The 24,794-nt window shown below is 47.3% G+C and overlaps 1 protein-coding gene across 6 annotated transcripts in view; it reads right to left on the bottom strand.

Moving 5' to 3' along the window:
* Positions 1 to 24,104, bottom strand: part of FGFR3 (fibroblast growth factor receptor 3) — a 56,318-nt gene extending 32,214 nt beyond the window's left edge. For 2 of the 6 annotated variants that reach the window (XM_062638634.1, XM_062638635.1), the window contains exons 1-2: positions 23,884 to 24,104; positions 2,356 to 2,619 (exon numbers count right to left, since the gene is read on the bottom strand). In XM_062638634.1, coding sequence (XP_062494618.1) covers positions 2,356 to 2,619; positions 23,884 to 24,046 — 427 coding nt within the window. In that variant the 5' untranslated portion in view covers positions 24,047 to 24,104. The remainder of the gene's footprint in view (positions 1 to 2,355; positions 2,620 to 23,883) is intronic. The other 4 variants (XM_062638637.1, XM_062638638.1, XM_062638636.1 and 1 more) reach the window with 3 other exon arrangements.
* Between the last annotated feature and the right edge of the window lie 690 nt (positions 24,105 to 24,794).

The raw sequence follows: 24,794 nt of genomic DNA, 5'->3' as shown, positions 1-24,794 counted from the left end.
GCCTACGAGTCATGCTTATCACAGGCATGCTGCTCAGCCACTAAATCCAAAGGCTGTTCTGTACATGAAATGGTTGCAGAAATGGAGCTTCTGCCAACAGGGCTGGAGATCAGTTTGTCCATGCAGCCTCTATTTCTGATCCTCTTCAAGTGCTCAGGTTTTAAGAGGACAGTATGTTTCTTTCTGTAAGTTAGCAAAACACACAAGCCCGTGTCTGTCAAGGGAGGCATTTTAAAGAGATTAAGCCCTGCTATTAATCAGACTGGTTTGTAACCCTAAAATGTGAGCTTCGACATCTCGTTGCTCTACCTTCAGCATCAAGCATATCACTGTACACACTGAGTGTCGCTGTGGAAGAGGCAATTTGTTGCAGACTCAAAACTCAGAGCTCCACATAGGAAAATCCTGATCCGCTCCTAGAATCTGGAAGCACATCTCAAAATGGGACTTATGTGTGTACCAGCTAATTCTGAATACACCCAGCCTTGTTTTGCTCACGTAAGAATACACATCAGAGCAATTCCAGATTGTTAGTGCAGATTTAAACCAGTTTAATGCAGAGAACAACGCCAGCCCCAAACATCAGATACTCACATAAACACCCAACCAGATACCTGAGCTAATCGCTGGCATTACCTTTAAGAATTGGGAACAAACCACAAACCTCTGATAACAATCTCATCTCCTCAGTGCAATCAATACTAATTATGAAGAAATATCTGCACATACAAGAGGCGCCACTATTGCCACATAAAGCAGGGCTTCAAAGTTTAAAACAAGTGCTGCTGACAGCTAAAACGGAGATTCCCACATTACCAGCACTTTGGTGGTAATGACAGTGGGCTAATAGAATCAAAGACTCATAATGCTGTCAGAAAGCAGGTTCAGGTTACTCGCTTGTTCTTAAGCTGTTATTAGCTATTATTAGCGAAGAGAAAAAACACAGGGGCTTAAAAGCAGAGGATTATCAGCCCTTCCACTATTAAAAACAATTTCTCACTTTACAAACTTTTGGGGCTGGCAGCTGTTTCATTTGAGTGTGTAACCAGCTGCCCTCTTCTGCCTCCGTGCTGCCCCTTGAACTCAAAAGCATTTAAATGTCACTTAAAAAAAGAAGAGAGAGTAACGTTTCTAACAACCTGTAGTTCCTTGGATAGTTCCAATAATCATACCTAGTTAAAGGAAGCCTTTCAAGGGCCAAATACTCCTTTAACCATTTAATTGATATGACCTTGAAGCATTCACAGCAATCTCCAGTAACATGCAATGAAAAGCAGATGTTGGTGGAGGCTCACTGAAACGAGCTTTTATTCTCATGATGGTTTGATTCTCACACACAAAATCCTATTTCTGGCACGAGAAAACCCTTTATGGAGTGGATGCGATTTACAATCACAAATATCTCTGTGTTTGGTTTTCAGACAGAGCCCCTCACTTTCTGAGGGAACTCAACTTTTGAAGGCAAGGACCTACTGTCCTGGGATGCTTGAAGAAGCTCCAACAGTTCAAGGGCAAAAAAAAGTTTTCAAAACCTTAGATCTAAGGGGTTAGTTCTTCAGAAAATTCAGGCTTTTAATCGGTGGGATCAGGAGGTTTTCTATCTGCTCAGTGATGAGAACCCATTTACCAATGCAGCGGCCTGGAATCACAGAGACAATCTTAGTGCTAGCCATTAGCTATCTGAGAACAACAGATTTTTCTGGCACATTCTGTTAAGTGATCCAGGCTTGGACAGCTTGTAGCTGTCCTCTCCTAATCACGACCTAGCAAATGACAGCATGTGCTTTCCTAACACAGCACTTGTTTGCAATATACGAATTCCAGCGAGTACCTTTGATGAACCACATACTTGAGACATATACAGCTTAGAGATAAACTGATTCAGAAACAAACTAGTAATTTGTGATAACTGGAATGAAGGGAAGAGATTTATCAGCTATGGTAGAGAAACAGTTTTCAGGAACCTCCAGCTTTTACATGCAATTTTGCCACTGATTTGTCACATAAAGTGGGAAAAGTCACTTAACCTCCCTGAGCCACAGTTCGCTCACCCACAAAAGACTTCAAAGGCACATGTAGCGTTGCATCTATTTGAGTGTTAAAGGGGGATTTGGGATTTAATCTGACTAGCACCGTTTCTAAGTCTCTCTCAGTACATCAAGCTTTAACATTTGGTATGGACACACAAGCATTCTTTCATTGGTTTGTTTTGTGAGCCTAATCAGTGCCAGGAGTTACCAGGGAGGTAGAGACCTACCGAGTACGGACAACCACCACGAGGCACCAGCTGTGTTGAACATGTGGAGGCACAAAAGTAAGGATAAGTCACCGAGGGAGCTGTATTTCTGCACGTACCTGTAACTCTGACTGTAAAGTTTCCCAGGACCTCGTTGGAATGCCTTGGCTTGCAACTGTACAGCCCCGAGTCATCATATGACACATTGATTATCTTCAACAGTTTTTGTCCAATATGAGTTCTGTTGGTAGGTGCAATCCCGATACCATCTTTAAACCAGAAAACGGACACGGAAGAGCCTTGGGTGTTACAGGAAAGTTCAATGGTATCTCCACTTCCAAACACCAACTCTTCTAGAAAGGCGGTCTCGCTCCTCAAGTATTCTGCAAAGGGAGAAAGAAATGGGAATGAGTCAATAAGAGCAGATGTCAGAAAACAGAAAAGCTGTTAAAAAAGAAATGTATATCTTATGTTTGTCCTACTGACACTTCCACGTGCCCAGAGCTCTTCCAAAGACAGATGTGCACACCATAATCAAGTAGCTGATCTACAAGGATGGCTTCAACCCTGTAGTAACCAAAACACGGCCATCACCCCACCAGATGCATCACAACAAACAGAACAGACCTCTATGCAAGGTCATTGCAACACCCAATGTTGCATGGGGGGGTGATCTGGTAGATGTTAAGTGTGTGCTGCAAAGTTCACAGTTCAGCCTCTGGATCTCTTTATTCCTATTGAGTCTGTGCAGAACCCCTGCAAGACCCATGACGGAGGGGATACAAGGAGGAGAAACGGGGATAAACCCATTTCGCAAGTGGCTCTGGGTGGCCTAAAGGCAAACTCTATGGGATGAAGGAATCAAGGAAGGCTGGACAGAAGATGCAGGCTGGAATGGCTGAAATAAATGAACCCACCACTAGCTCCCTGCTGCACCCTCTGTACAACAAAGAAGAGCAAACCCAAAGACTTGAACATGAAAGGTTAAAACCCCATTTCTTTGGTCTATTTACCAGCTGCAGCAGTTTGTTCCTGATATTCCAGAGTGATGACAGTGAACCCTGCCATATGATGAAGTCTGTTTTACCATAGGATAAAGACACAAGGAAAGGTTCAGGCTCAAAAGTTTCCTGATGGAGGAATGTGGGGCATGCTGAAAGTCTGGTTTTTGTGTCCAATGGTCCTCAGGCTCATTTTAGTGACATGTAAACTCATTCTTGACATTGAATGGTTTATTTATCCTTTCTACCAGTTTAATAAGGAAGAATTAGCTCTCTACAGCTACCCTCAACCCAGCCAGATCAACAGCAAGACTGCTGTTCTCCCCAGCTTGTATTTGCTAACCAACATTTTCACTTGGCATTGCCCCATCTCTATCTTCTGGCTTACACCAACTCTGAGGCTCTATGCTCCACTAGGCAGAAGAGTCTTGGTTTTGTACAATATGTATCATGTGGAATCCTATTCCACAATGAAGGCACTTTGATGCTATGATTACATGATTAGCAAGTAAAAAGTAATTCAAGACAGTTAAGTCTGAAGCTAATCCTACAATCCAGGTGGCCTGAGTTGATCTCTGATAGTAATGCAATATAGATAGAGATCCTAATTTTGCAGCTTAAGCATATTCATAGACTACAATTTGACTGTAAAACCGATGTAATTACAGCAGCTCTGAATACCTGAGGATGTGGTGTTGGCTTCAAGCTGCTCTTCTGCCATTAACTGGAAGAGTTGGAGCATTTTTAAGAGAAAAATGCATTGCTTTTCTTGTCGAGCAGGTTTTCATTCTTGTGGAAATGTAAAAGTTATAAATATCAAACTGTTTCAGTCAGTAGCCTTGCAGGGTAGAAATGAAGAATCCCAGGGGCCCCAAAATGTGGTGTTTCATGGGAGGTATCGTCTCACAGGAGGCAAAGCCCACACTCATTGGGGTTTCAAAGAACTTTTGCTCTGATACCCTGGCAGCATTTCCAACTGAAATATTTTCGGGTTTGGCCAGAATGTTGTGGTATTCCTGCAGTCAAAGGTTGAGGGTGTTGGGTTTTTTTCCTTGTAATGAACAGATTTTCCCTGAAAGCGTACACTTTTAGTAAAAAGAAAAACAAGATGAAGCCCCAGCATCTCCTCCTTATCAGACCAGCACTTGCTGAGACACCGAGTGTTTACCCATGATCTCTTCCCAACCAGTCTATATCCTTGGGGAAAATATGGCTGAAAAACATTGTGGTTTAACTGTTCCTTTCAGGTTTTTTCCTTTCTTCTTCTAGACTATAAGGATTTCTTTCAATGGTACCAACTTTGGCTACCAGTTAAAAAGCCCTGTATACACCTCTGTGCTAGCACGATGGGTACTGATCTTGCTTTGCTTGTTGACTCTGATGGAAGCTCTTGCTACTTTCATCTACTGGAAAACAAACCCCATGCAGCTGCACAACCCCTCCATACAAAATACACAGGTCTGCTCAAGATGTTTGCCAAATGATCAAGACTTGTGTATTTTGGCTTTTCTATCACAAACCTACCAAACAGGAACAAGCCCAGACTACGTACAAACCCAAGTGCACTGTTCAGCCATTTAAAAGGAAATCGCTCTTTTCTGAAAGCCATATTGAACCCGGGTTAATGACAAAGTGACAGACTTATTTTATAAAACATTATTAGGGCATGCTGAAATAAAGAGGAAATTCAATTTAGGCTCAGAGCAGAATGACTGGGGTCTGAAGCTTCTTCTGTGGGAAGGAGCATCGTCTCTTGTTTCTGACAACTTTATTTCAGCATCTCTGCTCTCAGTCCTTCCAGCAGATAGCGTGATACAAAGTTCAGCCCTCAAGATACTTAAATGCAAAGTCCAGTCCTAGTGACTTTACTCCTACTCACTGGGAGTAGTATCTAGAAAGACAGAGTGGTGAATTAAAATGAGAATGTTACTAGTGATTTTAATGTCACTTCTTTAAACAGCTGTTCAAATTTAAGTTTATATGCTTACAGCTTAAAAATTAAACAGGATCCAAACCTGAGACCTCCACAAAGCACTTAAATGTACATCGAGGTGCTTAAGTACTTTGCCCAACTGTGACGAAAGAAATTTTACTCTTATTCCTCACATAGCTTTTAAATATGGTGATAAATCCAAAAGTGGGCACAGTCTCATCTCCTTGCTGGCTGAGAACAGCTGGAGTTTAAAGCAGTGAACCAGAACTCACATCTCCTACTGGGTGCCCAGAGCCCACCACCTCCTTCCTGCCTTCCAGCTGCACATGGCTGGTGTTTCCAACAACTTCTCAACAAGAGGCACCAAGACATGAAGTTGCCCCCTCTGAGGCCAAGCATCCAGCCGTCAGACTGACTTGCAGAAGTCATGGGTGTTTTAGTTACTGCTGAACAGTGATTACACAGCATCAAGGCCTTTTCTGCTCCTTACCCCACCAGTGAGCAGGCTGGGGGTGTGCAAGATGCTGGCAGGGGACACAGCCAAGATAGATGACCCCAGCTGACCAAAGGGATATCCCATAGGGTATGGTGTCATGCTCAGCATGCAAAGCTGGGTCGAGAAGGGGGACATTTGGAGTCACGGTGTTTGCCTTCCCAAGTCACTGTTATGCATGGTGGAGCCCTGCTGTCCTGGAGATGGCTGAACATGGGAAGTGATGAGTCAATTCCTTGTTCTGCTTTGCTTGTGTGCGCAGCTTTTGCTTTACCTATTAAACTGTCTTTATCTCAACCCACGAGTTTTCTCACTTCAATTCCTCTGCTCCTCTCCCCAGTCCCACTGCAGGGGGAGTAAGCAAGCGGCTGTGTGGGGCTGAGCTGCTGGCTGGGGTTAAACCACAACACATGGGGACAAATTACCGGGAGTAAACTCACATAGGGATTACAGGAACCCACTCCATCACTTGACAGCAAGGCAGGGATTAATGCATTTGCTGCTTTAGCAGGTTCTTAGAAAGGAGTAGACAATTAAGGTTGTGGACTCCCAAAATATGACTAAAATTCAACCATTTATTAGTTCAATCCAAGCAGCATGAGCTGAAAATCACCAAGAGGCGCTTCTAATGGAGATCAGCCCTTGCAGCATTATCAACTGCTGCTCACAGCAAACATGCTACAGAGAGAGACACATTTTAAGCTGTTCAGAAGAGCAAAAAGGCAGCAACTAGTCAGGAAGCACCTTCTACAATGAGAAGCAGCTGGCCCAGCAATGTTAAAATGCTTTTGTATGTATTCACTTATAAGGATAAGATACTTCATCTCTGTAGCTGCTTGGCTCATCCCAGTGATAATTCACTTTCTGTGTGGTTCACAGCTCCAAGTGCTTAAGTGTGTCAGTATTTCCATCAGATGTCTGCTCCTCTCAGACATCAATACTTGTTTCTGGCTGAGCCTAGAAATGTTTTACTTTGGTTGTAACGCAGCAGCTCTCAAGAACTGGGGGGGGTATATATGCAGTTATATACATTTTAGGCACAAAAGGAGAGAGTGGTGGAGGGTGATGGATATTCTTGGGCTGCTTAGGGCCTCCCCCCCCCCCCAAAACTCCAAGCCAACCTAGAGCCTGGCTGGTGCCCTCCTTGGTGTCAGACACTATTTCCAGGTCCTGTGTCAAAAACCATGGGGGCTGTTACTGGGCAGCAAAGGCCCATCCTGCCTATGAGAGGCTCTATGAGATGGGGGACCCCAAGGCCCCACACCATGTTGGAGGGTGCTGAGTCCTGGATCCAGGACATTCTATCCAGTTGTTTCCCTTCATCTGTGTTTTTCTTCCTGGAATAGCTTTCCACGATTCCACTTTTCCAAACATCAAAGTACTTGAGAGGCTCCCGAGGGTCTGCTCAGGTGGGAGCATCATCATCATCCTCCTCCTTCAGTGAGCATCCCGCAGCTGCGGCACATCCACCACACAACCAAACACATCCCACTACAAAGGGCTCAAGGCACACAACCCTCAGTCAACTATCAGCAAGATATTCCTCACCCCACCCTGAACTCTGGCAATCCCAGAGAGGCTTTTCAGGATTGCTTCAGAGCCCAGTGCTGGAATGGAATAAGAGTCTCATTCCTAAGAGGATCATATTTTCCCCTTTTCAAGCTGGACAAGCTGCAGTTGGCATGTTAACAAGCAGCAAGATAGCAGCACTCCATGTATTTCTCTCTTCAGGTTAATTCAAAACTGTTTCTTGTTCTGTGCATTTTATTGCACCAAATCCAGTGTGACAGGATATATTACAGGATCACAGGGAAACAACCATGCCAGAGCTTTCCCCTGTTGTGTCTGGTATCCTGGTCCCAAGGGGACCATAGTCACAGCCACTGAGTTGGTGGCTAATTGATGGAGGGATACAGAAACCTCCAGCATCAGTGAACAAGGCCATGATGGCAAACAGCACATAGACCAGCACCATGTCCTCTATGCATGCATAATCCTGGTTTAGTCTAAGTAAGTATCCCACCTGTATTAATAGGAGCCTACAGTATTATTCATCCTCTACAACACTGTTCTTCCCAACACCTGTGTGGCTCCTTATGGAATGGGGCTGCTCCCCCAACTTGCCTCAGGATTTCTGCACCGGGAAGAGCAAACCCCATTGCCCAGAAGGCAAATAAAACACTTCTCTTGCTGAACGCTATTCACTGGGACATGCCTTACTTTAAAAGCAGCCAGGAGGGATGACAAGCAGCCCCAGTGCCACCTCCCTGCAAGCACCCTGCCATGCCTCTGTTCCTTCTATCTCCCTACAGGCAGACAGACCCCGGGGGCATATTGGAAACCATCAAACCAGCCCCAGGCTCTGCACTGAGCAACAGCCCTGTGAGAGGTGGGCATGATAAGATCATGGGATTGCCTGTTTATCCAAGTACCTGCCTTCTCAGGGCAGATAAGATCAAGGGAGCGGCCCCCACAGCAAAGCGAGCTCACCTACAGTCACCACATACCCTCACTGCACTGTGGGAGCTGACGGGGTAGTTTTGATATGTGGATATTTGGTGGTGCTTTATGCAAAGCCTCCTCTCCTTTCTGCAGCATCCCTGCCTGGCTATGGCTCTGCTGCCCCCAAAGCACATCACCAGCCTGGCACAGCAAAATGTAATACATAATACATACATAATGTTATATATAGCATTTTATGCTATGTCTATATTTTAGATATATAACTATTATATGAAATAGCTATATCCTGTCTTCGCTCTTCCCACTCTTTTCTCCCCAAGGTCAAGCCCCCTCTCAGAGCACATTTCCCAGCATCAGGCTGCAGCCATCCTGGGACAAAGGGGCTCTCTCTGGCAATCACAGCAGCATGGGAGGCTTTGCCAAAGCAGTATCATTCCCTGAAATGGTGTTCAGCTGGGTTATCTCCCCTGAATCATAGAATCGGCTAGGTTGGAAAAGACCTTTAAGATCATCACATCCAACCGCTACCCCAGGGCTGCCAATTCCACCACTAAACCCTCCTCAATGGGGCTCGTACCACAGCAAGAATAAAACTATCCGGTTGCCTCTGTAAAACCCTAAATCATGATCAGGCAATGTGTCTTCAGGAAACCACCCCTGGAAAGGGTTTGCCTCCATCGTTTGAAGATGCCACTTTATCTTTCACTGGATGCACGTTCCCTTGGCAGAGGAGGGCTGGTTCTGGAAAAACTTAAAAGTAGCTTTTCTAATAATAATGCAAGGTAAACTGCTTATTACCACAGCAGTGGCCTATGTAATTGTTACCAGACAACGCTGCTTCCAAAGATGCAACAAATGTGCTGCACTCTATTACCACCCAGCGGGGTTTTTACTTTAGGTCTGTATTAGGAGGAAAGCAAACTTCTTTCCTAGCGAATTAGCAGAACAATAACCAGGTTTAGTTCTATCATATGCAGTTTGCTCCATAAACAAGAGATTATGGAAAGGAGAGGAAAAGAAATCTCTAGTGTTTAGCTTGGCTATCCCCAACTGCGACTTTGGAAGAGCCTCTAGAATGGAAAAAGCAGATGTTGCAAATCTGCCTTATCTAGGGAGCAACTGTTGACTCTGTTGTGCAAATCCTAATTTACATCTGCATGAAAGGTTTCAGAGATTAAATGGCATTCAAGGAGGAATATTAGCTTTTCTCCCTCCCTCCAGCCCTCCTTTGAATGGATTTACTACTGGCAATTAGCTTTCTGTTCCACCGGCCAAGTAGAAAACAGGATTCATGAGGACTCTACAGTATCCTCCTTTTAATGGACTGTTTTCTCAGATCACCCAATTCAGATGCTGGGAGTTAGAAGAAGAAATAAATCATCACAAAGCTAAAACAGTTACAGAAACACTTTGGCCAGGAGGATTTCCCTGTGGCACTTGGAAAGCCCTGAGGAGAGAAAGGAAACACAACAGGGAACAAATCAAAGGGGTCTCCTGGCTACACCCAACAAAAATGGGAATGTAAAAACCCAGGAGACACAAAGCCTTGGTTGCTGCTGAGAGCCCAGGGCTTGTCCCAAGGACAGCCTTTGGCTGGGGCTTTGTTGGCTTAAGGGAACAGGCAGTGATGGGGAGGTCTCCTTAAAATCTGGCAAGACTGCAATCAAGTATTTTCCTTAGTTCCCCACTCAAAACACCAGAAGGAAGGCAACCACCACCTGTATCTATCTACCTATCTCACAGCTCTGCATTCCCTCCACAGAAATAGAAGAACTGATACGAAATATCCTCTACTTCATCAATGGTCCCCAAGGACAGGGAGCAGTGGAGGAGACGCCAGGCAGTGCGGGGATGCTGAGGTCCCCATGCTGTGCTGCTCCATGTGTCCTGCAAGAGCTCCCGGTTCATGCTGAATCACCTCAAGGATTCCCACCATGCAGATGGTTCCTGCTGTCTCTGCGCTGAAGCCTTTGTGCTTTACTCCAGAGGGGGCCACCGATGAGCTGTTATCACATCTCGGCAGCCCAGGCTTGCAGTGGGGATGACACCAGTCCCAGCCTGGCACACGGGCAAACACATCCTTGCAGCCACATGTCACACAGCCCTCCTCACCCAACCACAGTGGCCAAACCACAGTGGTCAACCCAGACAGCTCCCTACTCAAGGCAGTGACAGCACACTCATTGGGCTGAACCTAGGTGGAGCACAAGACACTGTGCAGCTCGGTTACCATCCTTTTAGTGTCTGCCTCTGAAGAACAGTGGCCAACTTGGCCCCAGCTTTTGCACAGCTCAGAAGGGCATCTCAGCTTGATCTCAACACATAGATCCCACCACAAAGTGGCTGATGTTTTATATTCCTGCTCCTCATGCCTGAGGGTGTCCAAGAAACCTCAGCATTGCAGCAAGCAAGCAGCTGCCACAACCCCTTTCCAAAGCCAGTGGAAACAGCTATGGAAACTGAGGGCTTTCCAGCACCCCAATGAACTGGGCAAAGCTTGCTCCCAGCCTCCACTGGAGCTGGACTGAGTCCTATGACCAAGCCTATGCTCTTCAGCATCAGTGCACCATGCCATCCCTCCTGCTTTGCTGGACCAGGTGACCCAGCAGGTCTTCGTAGGTAATGCGTACCAAGCAGTTAGCACCAAGAATGATGGATTACACCAGTGAGTGTTCCACAAAGCAAAAAGAAACTGAAATTTTGGAAATACTTTAAAATTTCCTAATAAATCCTTAAAAGAATCAGCACGCATCGCTGAGTAATTCCTTTGAGTTACTTCTTCTGGGCTCTTCCTCTACACCCACATTTCTTTCCTAAAATCCTTCAAAAATTCATTGTTTTGGGGGGTTTGACCTCCAGGGTGGGTTTTCGGCTATTCAGTGAATTCTGGCAAAACGTTTACCACCTCTTTAGTGCTCTTGTAGGTGATTTTTTAAGCAATACATAAGGCCGCAAATTTACCTTTACATCATATGAACTTTAAAGGGATGTGAAGACATTTACAAAGGTCCCTTCACAATTCCCAGGCAGGCCTGGCCCTGGTAGTTACTTGTGATGCTTTTCTGGTACTTCTGATCCTTTTCTGAAGTGGGCTTTGAGATCACATGGCATCAGAAGAAATCCACCATAAAGCCCCAACCTTTCCCCTTCGGTTCACAGCTATGCAGCTCCCAAATCCCAGCTCCTCTGCATTTCCCTTGCACTTTTAATGCTAGCTCCTCTAATCTTCATTTAATGCAGGCAGCTGGCTGCAAATACCCCCGAACAATGACTTTAATCCTAAGTATCCTGAAGTCCCCCCTTCCTCCCTGCACCAAAACTGAAGGGGAAAAATGAAAAGAACAGCCTCATGACAGCAAGATGGAGAAATCCAAGTTATCCACTGGGCCAAAGGAGCAGAAAGACACAATGAGCTAAATTTTGCCTGGTTTGCTAATTAAAAACGGAAGCTACCCCACTCCAGAGCCAAGGCGGGAGATGGGGGGAGTTTTTATGCTATTCACAAAACCGGCTTCCAACCGGGACCATATTCACTCCCCATTAATTGTCATTCCAACTACGAGTGTCCTAGTTTCAAAATGAAAACTGCCCTCCAATGCAGCTCGTGAAAACTAACACCAGTGTCGAGGCATTAAACAGAATTTATTGATTGCATTTTCCCACCCACTAAAACTTTAATAAGCATTAAACCTCAAACTCCTGGCCCCGTTTCCTCCTTCTACTCTCTCTCGCCATAAAAAGGGTCAGGCTCCTCTATATGGAGATTAGGACTTAATGTTTGGTATTTGTTTATGAGCCTATCAATTGCCTCTATTTCAGGAGGGGGAAGCACATCTCAAAAAGTAAAAACCCACCCTCTTGTACATGGATTAAGAGAGGGCAAAGGTTTAGGGTAGTTTGGGTGGGTTTATTTCCAACTGATTGTGGGGTTTGGATATATGGTGGATCATGTTCACGTGAATGAAAAGGAGTAAATATTGCCCCTTTTGCAAGTTTCCCTTGAGTAACGTAAAATGGTATTTTTCAAAGATCCCCGTTTCTCAGTAATAAGACACAGAACTTCCAAGTGTTCTCTGCTGGCCCTTTCCAGCTGTGTCAAAGGAAAAACAAAACAATTTGGGGGCCGCTCTGTCTGCATACTTAGTAAAGAAAACAAAGGTCAAACATTTGAAATGCAAAGGTCGGTGATTAAGCCCAGAAATCCATATCTAGGCATCAAAATGAATAGCCAGATTTTGAGAGTGCTGAAGCGATTTAAATGCAGAGCCTGACCTGGCTCAGCATCTTTCAAAACCAAGCCTGTTATTTCAGTGCCTCAAGCAAGATTTAGGTGCCAGGTACCCAAGCTGGGAGACGTTTAACAGTAATCTCCTTTCGGGAAGCCTGATCCACTTTAATCTAAAGTCGCGAATGACAAATGGGTTTTGTTATTTAGAAAGCACATCTAACTGAAGCTGCAACACTTTGTCCTTGTGCTAAACCCAAGTCTTATCCTTATTATTATTAGGAGTTGGGAGAGATAGCGAAAGAAAAGTAGATGTCGAGAATTCCTTTATTTCTCCTCTTTAAAGAAGGCTGCTAAAGGGATTAGACAGCTTTGAGTTCACTGCTCTGTTAAATCAACCTTACAATATTTTTTCAGCTTGTTTGACTTGCTGTTCCTGTACACATTTGTGTTTTCACCTTTCTTCATTCAAATCCCACGCTTAGCATTTGTTCTGTGCTTCTCACAGGAAACTTGGTCAGTTCTTTATTTGTATTAAGTCTACTTGGAGTTATGGAAAACAGACTTGGAAAACAATCCCTAAATTAGCAGGACTTACCAGCTTCCATGCATACGCGCGCACACACACAGGGCATCACATACCATCCGACCCAAACACAGCGGTTTATCATTTCCAGCAGCAACAGCAGGGCATCAGGTTCACCAGAACGGACCTTTTAATGGTCTCCTGCAACCGTATCTATTACGGTGGGGTTTGGACTGCACGTAATAAATTCAGAGAGAGTTCAAGGAAGTCATGCGTGTCTTGGTTCTCGCTGCCTTCAAGCGGTTTTAATGCCCCCCAAATAATCATCTACAAACTACTACGTTAGGCTCCTGTATTACCAGAAGCAGGTTAGATGCCCCTACACACAGCTATCTTAATGCTGCCGTAAGGAAATGTAGACCCTCTGCAGAGGGCCCTCTCCAGTGTCCTGCAGCAGGACATGGCTGGTCCTACCTGCACCAGAGACCTTCCACTTTTGTACCTGCCCTGTCCTCTACAATCTGACTTTCTCAGCTTTTTCTTTCCTTCCCCCCCCCCGTCCCGGAACACTTTCTTCTCTCTGAGAACAAGCATCCAAGTGTCTGAGATGGATGCTGTTGTGACAGCAGGGATGGTCATTGCAACAGGCAAGCCAAGGGAGAATAAAACAGCCACTTCTCTATGGCAGATAGAATATATGTACGACAAAAAATGAGCCCAGCAGCCACTCAAGGGCTGGGTTTGTCTGAAAGTCAGGCACCAAAGGAGGTTGGTCAACCTCCTCATGTATTTGTACCTATTCACATTGATGTATACACCCACAAATGGAACAAGAGCTGCCCACAGCATTCCAGCCCCTCCACTCCCTTTTTGAGGGTGGGTGACTAATGCAGGGCCAGCTGCCCCAAGACACCATGTGCTGTTCCTCCAACTGTTCTTTTTCATCCCTAAAACGGCTGGGCTCAAGCAGTGGGTGATGTTATTCCTGCAAAGACTGCCCTGTTTGTCCCCACTTCATTTCCTATGCACTGGGAGGAGGGGGACAGAGGGGAAGAAAATCTCCACTTCAAACATTTACACTTATTTTCAAAGCACCTGAGGAGGTTTCAGGCCCTTTTTTTGCCAGGACTAACACATTCCACCCACAAGATGACGTTGTTCGGGTTGTTGAGAGCTCCTCACAGGAAGGATTTACATTGTGCGGTCACCAGACCCAGGCAGACAGCTCAGTTTCTCGACCCATTGTAGGAACCAGTGGAAGGTACAAACCTGCCCCTTTTTGTCCCTGCACCAAGGGAGATGGGGCGTAGGAGAACCCCCTGCTGTCTGCCTCTGTGTTGTTCTCATCCCTCCATGAAAACTTTTCCCCCCAAACCCCCTGACGCCAACAGCCTACAGATAAAAATGAAGCAGAAATCTCATTCCTTCACTAAGTAATAACACAGGTTGGAGTCCCAGTACAACTCATAAACACTTTCTAGGAGTTATTTTCCTTTTTGTCTGAGCATATTGCAAAGCATTTCTGTGGTGGAGGCTTCAGGTTTGGGTTTCTTTTGCCTCCTTGTCCAAATAACTGCAATACTAGTTGAGCCACTGGCCAAAAGAAAACTGTGACCCGTTCGTCCGTGCTCCCAGAGTATGGACAATGTGCCCATTTGCTCCTGCAGCTTTCTCTGTGCTCTACCTGGAATGCAGGGAAGAGAACGTGTTGCTTTCAAGGTGCCCCCTCTAAGATACCCAAGGCTGAAAGTAAAGTTGAGCATCTGTAACACTGTATTTACTTAAACGCCACAGTATCTATTGCATTTATACTGTAACCCAGCTAGAATGTGAGCTGAGAGCGCAGGAGGGTGGCTTTACCCAGTATCCTCAGGACTAACTAATGCCAGCATTCCCCAATAGCCGCTTATACCCTTGTTCCCAAGAGAGGGAGATCAGGAGAATGGAAAGCCTGAAACTTGTTTTTTATGCTTAATTACAGATCTCAAGTGCCTGACATCAGGCTCTCACTCATTATGCTTTTGACACCGACGCTGAGCTGGAACCAACACTTTGCACTCGCTCATCACTCACTACGTTCACGAGTGTTGTAACTCTGAAGAAGGTGGGTGATGGATTTGTAGCAACTTGAGGCAGGGATGCAGAGAGGACACCATCTGCTGTTCCTTACTGCTGCTTTTTTCCTTCCTTTCTGTAATTAATCAAAGCACAAATTGGGAGGGCAGACTTTTCCTGCAGCCTCCTCTTCCCATCACCCCTGCGAAGCAAAGGCTAAGGACACATCAGGGTTGCTGCAAGGTCTAAATGCTGCCTGTGGAGCGTGAAGCAGCATTAGGGCCGATCACTGGGAGTGCTCGGCTCCCAGCCCTGTGGCGCATCCCACCCAGGGGCCTCCCAGGGCCCAACCCACCACATACAGCAAAAAAAAAAAAGAGGCTTTTTGAGTTTTCCCTGGAATAAATAATAATGCTTTCACAGAAACCATGCATAACACACCGGCTGTAAAAAATCCATGTGGTTTTCCTTTCTCCCTCCCCAGCATTAACTCATAGCTCATCTCTTACGCAGTAAATACGAACTAATTTATGCACCTCCATTTACCAGCCCCCCCTACTTGAATCCCCAGCCTATTAACATAATGATTTAAACTGGACATGTTTTCTCAAACAATCTTCTTTCATAAACTGCCAAGTGACAGTTGTTTACTGTCAACAAGCCTGGGTACTCTAAGACAGGGAGAAATATGCCCTTTCAAAAGGCAGATGTATCGGCTACCAGAGGAAGATTAAAATCTGGTGTTTTTCTCTTTTCCCTCCCCAAAAATGCTTTATTCGTGCAGATACACATGATACAGATCAGGAGAGATGGTTCTCTGCCTAATTCCAGTCTTCTTTTAATTAAAGACAGGCTCACGGAGGATTTATCTTTGGTTGCACATGCTGGTTGTCAGGGCACACTCATAATCTTCTCATTGCAACTGGTTTTTCCCCTTCACTTTTAGCTCCGATACCCCACATCTCCCAAAGCACACCTTGGGGAATCAACAGGCTCATCTTGCACAGATCCTGCTACTGGCTAGGAACAAAACTCTTGCCTGGGGGAATCTATATAGACAAGTTATAAAAACCTAAACGAAGATCAAATCATCAGTTAGCTCAAGACCTACAGCCTCCAAACAAGCTGCTCAAGTATTTTGCTGGGAGGGAATTTCTTCTGCTTGAGTCTTGCACATGAAAGAGGAGGGTATGAAAAAAACAAACCCCCAATCCTCTGAGAAAACTCTTTTCTCCCCTGCTTTGACAGCCCATAAAGTGCCGGGAAAGCTCCTCACCGGCGCCTACCCCGGTGCAAGGGTCTCGGTGCAGGGAAAGCCGGCTCGGCCCCGGCTCGCTGCGGACCCCCGCAGGGGATTATTAACACTTTCCCCGGCGCATTGTGCGGCCCACAGATCACAGCACATGGGGCTAACGCCGGCCGACACTGATACAATGGCAATAAGGATGGGGCATGAGCGCACGGCGGCCGGCACTGCAGCTCGGCTCCACGCAGGACTTGAGCCAGAGCGATGGGGGGGCCGGGCAGTGACCATCACCGTTGCCTCAGGTCGTCACCGTCGCGTTTGGGCTGTGATGCTGCCATCGGTTTGCGCCAAAGCCGCAGTTATAAAAGCCAAGATTGGAAGCGAAGGTCTGCTTTATAGCAGGGTGAGAGGAACGGGAGGTCAGAGAGCCGGCTCCAGGGATTGCCCCCATGAAGCAGCACCAGGCATCTCCCCACCCCCAAAGCGGGGAGCCCTTTTACTCGCTGAGTTTCTTCTGCTTGTTAAAATGTTTGGGTCATTAGAAAACTTCCCAAACAATCCCTGCTTATGCTAAATAGCTGCTCCCACCACGATCTGTGAAGGGCTTCAGCCTGCTCCCTTGGAAATCAATGGGGGCTTTTTGCTTTGGATTCAATAGGCGCAAGATCACGACCTCATTATTATTTTTACGGGACTACAAGCAGCAGAGAATGGCAAAACCCCTAAACAAAGCAACAACCCATGGCCAAGCTTGCCATGAAGGATCTTTACAAGCTCTGCCAAGCATCAAAGTAAAATTAAAAACCCAATTCTTGGGAGCTTCTCAGGGTTTTTTTGACAGGGAATGCATAAGGTCGATAAAAGCTGGTCTCATCATTTGGATCCAGGAACTTCTCCCATAGCTCACCCTTCCTCAAAAGAAAAGCCTTCATAGATGCTTATTTTGCCTTCCCCAGGGGGGCGTAAGAGGAGATAAGTAGTCAGTCCAGGGCGTCGCAGTTACCCTGTACACCCCATGGAGCCCTGAACAGAAACAGCCTCAGGACTTCACATCATTTCTGCCCCACGGCCATGATGAAACCCCACCAGTCCCTCTGTAGAGCCACCATCAGCAACACAAGGGACCAGACAGCTCCAGGATATGGGTCCTGCTACGGGGACCGTGTCTGCACCCCACCTCCACAAAGGCCAAGAGATCACCTAGCAGTGATCTGCTCTCCAAAGCTTCACTGATTTAACTACATCAGCTGAAATAGTTTAGCGAGATTCCTTGGGAACAGCACAAGGTAGTTTGGTGCAATAAAGACACAACTATAAAACACTCCATTTTCTACATTAAATGAAAACAAGCTGATAAATACTTTCATCAGTTATCAAACAGCAGGAGTTGGGAAGCCAGCCTTGTGGGTGTCTGGCATGCCATAGTGCACCATGGTCGCCTGTTATTTCCTTTCCCTAAATGCCTTATACTTAAATGAACAAATACAGGAGGCTTGGCTCCTTAGGTAAAAGAGGGAAAGAAAACCAACCAACACACTGCCATGTGTCAGCTTGACATTTCCAGGTAGTTCAATAGTGCACAGTACAATCCCTGTGTGCAAATACAGATGCTGGGGTCCTCATGCTGTGGCCTTCCTAGGAAAGTGTTTTCAGCACACACCACAGCCTGCAGAACTTCCCTTGCTTGCAGAGAGTGATCCCAGGCTTCATCTTTTCCTCACACGAAAACTTGGAACCCTTCTGACTTCTGAGTCATTAACACCTTTAACCCCTCGCAACCTGCAGAAATGGCACAGCACCAATATCTCACAGATGCTAAGCGTGTAAGCACATGGTAATTGTTTTGCATACAGTTCTGTGTGATAAAGAAATCTCCTTCCAAGTTTTAATATCACCTCCTTATTTAACCAAGTCTTTATCTTCCTCTGCTTTCTAGATTTGACAAAGCAAGGTCAGCACACGAGACCTACCTCCTCCTCTGCAATGAATACCACACCTTTTTTAGATGAGCACATCTGAAACTGAAGCAGTTACTGGAGAAAGGTTTTCTTGCTCAACTGTGCTGCTATATTCTTCATCAAATAAAAAACTTTCCTACATTGCATAAGCTGAGTGTTACAGGAATAAACAAGAAGTTAACTTCCTGGCTAGTCCCTATCCACCTGAATGCAACAAAACCCCCCTATCAGAATAACAGGGCAGGTTTACATCTGATTACCTTTCACATTTTAACTACTAAGTTTACCAAAGGTTTTACTCAGCTCGTATCTCACAGCTCTTGTTTGCTTTTGATATTACAGAAACTTCCTGGTCATTCAAGCCAAGGAGCAGATACTTCAGGGGTAAGCACACCAGCAAGACTGCATTCACCGCAGGAATAAAAGCCCTTCCTCACACATTCAGGGCTTTAAACCATATCTGTGGCACTTGGCAACCTGAGCTGTGAGCGTATCAGAAAGGGGGCACCGGGACAGTCAGAGAAAAAGTACATATTTCTTTACAAGATCCCCAGATAAACAGCCAAAAGAGCAGCAAACAGTAAGCTGATAAGCTCTGTAGGAGGCCAAGAAAAAGAAGTCAGGGTGTAACAAGGTATTTAAGGTGCCTTTGGTATTGTACGTGTCTTCAGACATGGGTTTAGCCCAGTGTTTGCGGTGGGGGTGCTACCAGATTTACACCCCCCTAAGAGCAGGGACTGCCCGCTTCCACGTACGGTGACTGGCTTTGCTGAACTACAGTCCCATCTGCTGCAAAGAAAAGGATGTGAGGCTAATTTTTACCAAGCCACCATCCCCTCTCTGGCATCCAGCCTAGTACATGAAGGAGAATAAAGTTTATTAACTAAACAGTATTAAAAAGAGATGAAATGGCAAACACCGAAACATCAAACCACGCTATCAAATGGCTTGGAGGGTGCTGAGTCAGCAGGCAATTTCAAGCTAGGGTTTGTATTTGGGTTTTAGTTGGGTTCTAAAGGATCAGAAAAAACAAACAGGTATGGAGATCCAAACAAGCTCCCAAGACACAGGAGAAGTTACAATTATGTAGTACACTAGGAAAAAGGAGAAAAAGCTACTCAAACGGGGAACAGATTAAAGTCTGTTTAATTGATTGTCTGTGTATCAGGTTCAGCCTAGCTGGGAGAAAGTCACCAAACTGGGGAGTGAATTTCCCTGCTATTTTTAGTAGAAATATCTGAATTTGCAATATTTCTGCTGGGTCTACCCCACATGCACTAAAAATTGCCAAAAGCTAAACTATGGCAGTCCTGGGGTAACGGTTGGACTTGATGATCTTAAAGGTCTTTTCCAATCTAGTTGATTCTATAAGAACCACACAGCCACTTGTCCACCTATTCTGAAGTCCAAGAGCCCATGCCCAGGCTCCTGCGCTGGACCCTACACACTTGAAAGACCAGCCAGAATAACCCACCAGCAGGCCATGCCCTAAAACCTTAGCTGAAATTACAGTTCAGCTAATGCCTTCAGCCACAGCTCTGTGTGCCAGCTACAGATCACTGTCAGAAACGGCTTGGTCAAATGCTTTTGTAAACTGGAGCTTTAATAACTGCTCAGAAACTGGGCTGATTCCCTGTCTTTTAGGGTCTCCAGGTGAAACAGCAGATGTACGCAGTAAATTTTCAGGGAGGACAGCTTTCTAAGCACAGAGCTGGGTGTCAAAGTTCACTTTTACTGACTATATTTAAGAAGAAATATTTTGTTTCCCAGCCTTATAAAGGGGGGAAAGTCCTCCTCCAGCTTCACACAAGATTTCAGCTTTGTCCAGGCAGCAGACTGGGTCCCACCGGATGGAAACGGTCCGGATGCAGCGGTGATGCAGCCATCAAGACTTCTTTAGTGTTTGCCAAACTTCCAAACCCACGCTCAGGCGGGCTTTGGGACAGGTACACTTTCCCAAACAGCGCTGAAGATTTGTTGGAGGGAGTCATAACAGTCACTGTGCTGGTCAGAATGGCTTGCCTTAATTGTGTGATTTAATTAGCAGATCAACACTTCACTATACCATTTTCAGATTTACTTTCATCACGTTCCCTACTCAGTGGTTGTTAATAAAGTCTTAATTAAAAGGAAAAAGAAACCCTCAGATTTAATTGGAGCCACCCTTGTCTATACGTGCAGAAGACCTGATGCTATACAGCCAGTATCAAATATATTAATGAGTCTGTCTCTGCACTGGAATGGACTTTGTAGTTCACTATTTGCTAGTTAAGAAATAGATTTTTATAGAAGCCATATTTTATCATCCTTTACTTATGTCCTCTTATCGCTCAGTAAAATATATTAGTCTCAACATTAAAGACTTAATTTTTAGCTGCTAATGAGAACAAATAGATCAACTTTTAATCTCAGAACTGCATCACTCAAAGCTGCCCACTGAATCTAAAACGTTTCCGATCTCAAGCAAAAGTAAGAAGCACGATCAATATATCAGAGACTCTTTTCAGAGGGTTTTAACACAAGGACAGCTCCAAGAATGGTTGGTGCCATTTGGGACTCATTGCAATACCCCTTTAATTTCAAGGTGAAATCTGAAACACACAAAGCAAAGCAATGCAGATCATCATACCCTACACCTTGGACCCATTGCTGGGTGTGTGCCAAAAGGCTATGAGATCCTGGCTGCCACCAGCTTCATGAAGAGTAACATCTCAACCAGCACATCACCAGTTCTTCCTAAGCACAAAAGTCATAGGAATTGGTACATGCCCTCCCATTCAACTTAAGCAAAATCCCAAAAGAAACCCTCTTCCGTTCTTTTGGCTTGAAATCTGCCTGGGCAGTAACTCTTGAGTGACAATTTGACTCCAGTGCTGCACAAGGGAACGTCAGTTCCTGCTCCTGACAGACTGGGAGAGCTCTCCCCTTTCCTCACAAACCTGCTCAGACATTAGTGGCTCTCTATACAACTCTTTCAATGCACGCAGACAGCTTTAGCAGCTAACTAGTGCGCTACGAATCCTAAGAAGCCCAGAAATTCCCCTTTTCCACGTACACTGTATGCAGACAGACACACACAAACCAGCCACAGGAGACATGCCGGTTATCTGAAGTTTTTAAAAGCAAAACTCTCCTGTTTCAGTTGGTCTGCTCTCTAAGAAAACAGCCAGCGTTACTTGACATGCACAAATCGTACCAAGTAATATCTTTATCTGAATACTAATGCAAATTGGACGGGCTTTTTTATATTGATGTCTATTCTGTGGCTGCTGAATAGAGTGACCGCATGCTCAAGGCTGCAAAGGAGTTCACTGACCTCCCTAATCATCTCTGTCATAGCCCCTGAATGACATACACATTCAATCCTGCCTCGCCTCTCTACTTTCATTCATAAAAAAGAGAAAAAAGGGGGGTGGGGGGGAAATTTGACATTGTTCTTCCTGCAGCAGCCCCGAGAAAGGGAGAGAAGAGAAACTCAGCCCAGATGAGGCCCCTGGTGTTTTTAGTTTAGCTTCTATTCAGCAACAGCCCCGCCATCTGCCTCCTTCCTGCCAACAGCCGAACACCTCCCTGCGGAGATGTTAAAACCTGCACCCCCTCCACCTCCGCTAATAGCGAGTATTCATATTAGCAAACATACACATACCTTCAGAATGCCTCCCTTCAATGTGTGTTTTATGTAGCTGAGTATAGGCACAAAGCAGTAGCTGTTATAGCCTTCACAGCCCCGTGTGGAGAATTAGATCACTGGGGAAAAATCCTTCCAAGCCCCTTTATGGAAAATAAGGCCTTAGACTGTAAATGCAAAGCCCAGCGAACAACAACCCTCAGTAATGAGCCAATACCCCATGGCCCATTTGACTAGGAGAAAGAATTTGCTTTTTACCATTCAATTCAAAAAGACTGAAAAAGTAAGATGTGTTTTTACTTGGCTCTGAAGGTTTATATTCTTTACAGTTTCTTTTGCACAACCTTCCCCCCCCCCCAAGTCGGACGGGCAGCGGGTGCCCCTGTGCTTGCGGGGCTGCTGGCTTCAGCATGGAGCTGGGCGAGCAGCACCAGCTTCACGCTGCCCGCAGCACACGTGGTTGGTGGCGGTGGGAGAGCTACCAGCATCCCTATGCAGCCCCCAGCCTGTTCATAGTGATGGGGTGACCCTTGGAGACATCGCTGGGTGCTGGAGTTAATGGAAGCCCTCTGCACAGAGCTGAACCCTGCTCCTAGAGAGCACAGAAGGGGTTGACAGTGACAACTCTGCCTTGGGGAAAGCTGACAGCGGTAAGAGAGCCTGTCCTGAGGATTTCTACCGGAGCCCCTAGAAATCCCAACCCGTCGCTCAGCTCACAGACATCCGATGATGTTTCCCTCAGTGTGAGCTATGACTGTGCCACTTGTTACATTTCCAACAGCATCCTAAAGCCTTGACTTGCAAAGGTGTCTTAAGAGCACGAGGAGGGTTGAGCACCACTTGAACACATTATCAACCCCCAGCTACAGGCTGAAGGTGTGGGGGGAAACCCAGGGGACCACCGAGGTTGCTCCCTACCCGATTGCTTCAACCCTGCCTAAAGTGCCAGTGCCAATACGTACTTAAGCCTAACCCAGGGAGAAGTGTGGACACTTCGCTTCTGGCACTTCCCACCCCTACAACCAGCCCAGGCTGCGCCCTTCCTCCCGCACACCGACCTTAACTGCTCTGACCAAGTCGCCGAGATGTTGCCCCATAAATCAATTCCTTTGGCTGTGAAAAATGAGCCAAACGAGTTACACTAAGAATCTGGTGTTTTATTAGGACTTTCTTGAAAACAAAACCAACCCCCGGTGTGATTTATAGCTTTAACCAAAAGGGGTATGAAAGTAATGCCCCCACCCCCCAGCCTCCACGAAGCCCATTTATTCCCCTGTCACTTTTTTGGCAAACAGGCTTCAAACCCTTTCCTGAACAATGGAAACTTTCTGCCGGGTACATGCAACCCCGAAACGGGGGACTGCGAGGGGGCTCCCTTCCATTAAAGAGCTTTGAAAAATAAACAGGGACTCAGGTAGCAGCTGAGGCGTATCAGAGACACGTTTCAAACCCGCCGTGTATCATTAAGAAAGCCCCAACAGCAAACTAAACAGCTTTTGTCCGACGTGTCAACTTTCTTTCACTTGCAACCGCAGCGCTGACACTCGAGGGGGGACCTTCGCTGGCTCCCCTGAAATGCTGTTCCCTCCTCAGCACAGCCGCAGTTACTAAGCTGCGATCCAGCGTGTGCCTACCTGGAGCCGGCGCAAATCGTGTTGCTCCTAAAACTTAGCTATAAACGACCCTTCCTCACTTTTCCCACCCAAGCACACACACTCCCGGAGCACTTCGGATGTGCGCTGAAGATGCGCGCTAGGGAGGCATCCTTCCTTCCCCAACCACAGCCACGGATCCCACCGGGGGTGCTGCATGCACTGCCACGGCGGGGAGAGGGCTCAAGGGAGACAAGCAGCGGCTTAAAAGCAATTCTTCCCTCCTGGGCACCTCTGCTGCTTGCCCGAGCCGCGGGGAGAGGAGGAGAACCCGGCCCGCCCGACTGCCGCCTCCCGCGCTCCGAACTCCCGCTCCCAAGACGGCTCTGGCGGTCCGCACCCGCCCCGCTCCGCACTCCGATAAGGAGGCTCGTAGAGTTAAACCGATCCCCATCGCGACCGATCCCCCCTTCCCGACCCGATCAGCAGCGCGGAGCACGTGTGCGCGGCCGCGCAGGCTGCCTTACCTGCCGGCTGCCCGCCGCTCCTCTCCGCCGCCGCTCCGCCGGCCCGCCGCCCCGCCGGCATCCCTGCGACGGCCGCCGCCAGGCACAGGCACCAGACGGAGCCCCAGCCCAACCGCATGCCTCCGGCGCGGCGCCGGGGCAGCGCACCGCCCGCCTCAGACATCCCGCGGCCGCATGCTGCCGCCGCTCACCGCTCCGCTCCGCCGCCGCGCTGCCAGGAGAGGGAAAGAGGCGCTTAGGGGAGGGGAGGACGAACCGCCCCGCCCCCGGTGCCGACACGGAGAAGGAGGAAAAATAAGAGTAAAAAGTAAAAATAGTAGTAAAAAGGGAGGGAAAAAAGTGGTGGATGGAGTAAAAACGCGCGGGGGGGGACGCGCTGAGTGAGGGCGCCTACCTGCGCAAACCCCGCGGCACCGCGCATGGACGGAGCGAGCGCGCCCGGCCGTAGGAGCCCCGTTCACCGCCCGCCCGTCCACCCGCAGCCGCGGCTCTCCTGCGTCTGCTCAGAGCGGCGCGGGCGCGGAGCGGGGCGGCCGCGATGTCTCCGCCCGCCGGGCCGGGCCGCCCGCCCCACCGCCCTGTCCCGCCCCGCCCCGCCGCAGCCGCCGCCGCGGGGGGCCGCGCCCGCCGCCCGCTCCGCTCCGCGCCCGGCCCCCGGGGCTGCGGGGGGGGGATGAACGGGGCTCCGATGGGAGGGGGAAGGAGGCAGCCGGGCCCCTGGGTTCTCCCGCCAAGCGCTCGGGGTGAGGCAGGCGCCCTTTTCCCATAGACGTGAGTTGAAGTTGGCTCAGCCTCCCGGCAGCGCTCCCGTGGTGGCACCCGTGCGAGTCCTTCCTCCCGCCCTAGAAGTGCGCGCTTTCTGAGGAGAGGCGGTGGGAAGGGGCTGGAGGGGGTCCGTGGACCAAAAACGA

Source organism: Pezoporus occidentalis, unplaced genomic scaffold, assembly GCF_034315485.1.
Source record: "Pezoporus occidentalis ecotype Australia unplaced genomic scaffold, CSIRO_AGI_Poc_V1 ctg58, whole genome shotgun sequence".
Classification (NCBI taxonomy): domain Eukaryota; kingdom Metazoa; phylum Chordata; class Aves; order Psittaciformes; family Psittacidae; genus Pezoporus; species Pezoporus occidentalis.
The sequence above is the reverse complement of the archived record's forward strand: the minus strand, read 5'-3'. Positions and strand labels throughout refer to the sequence as shown.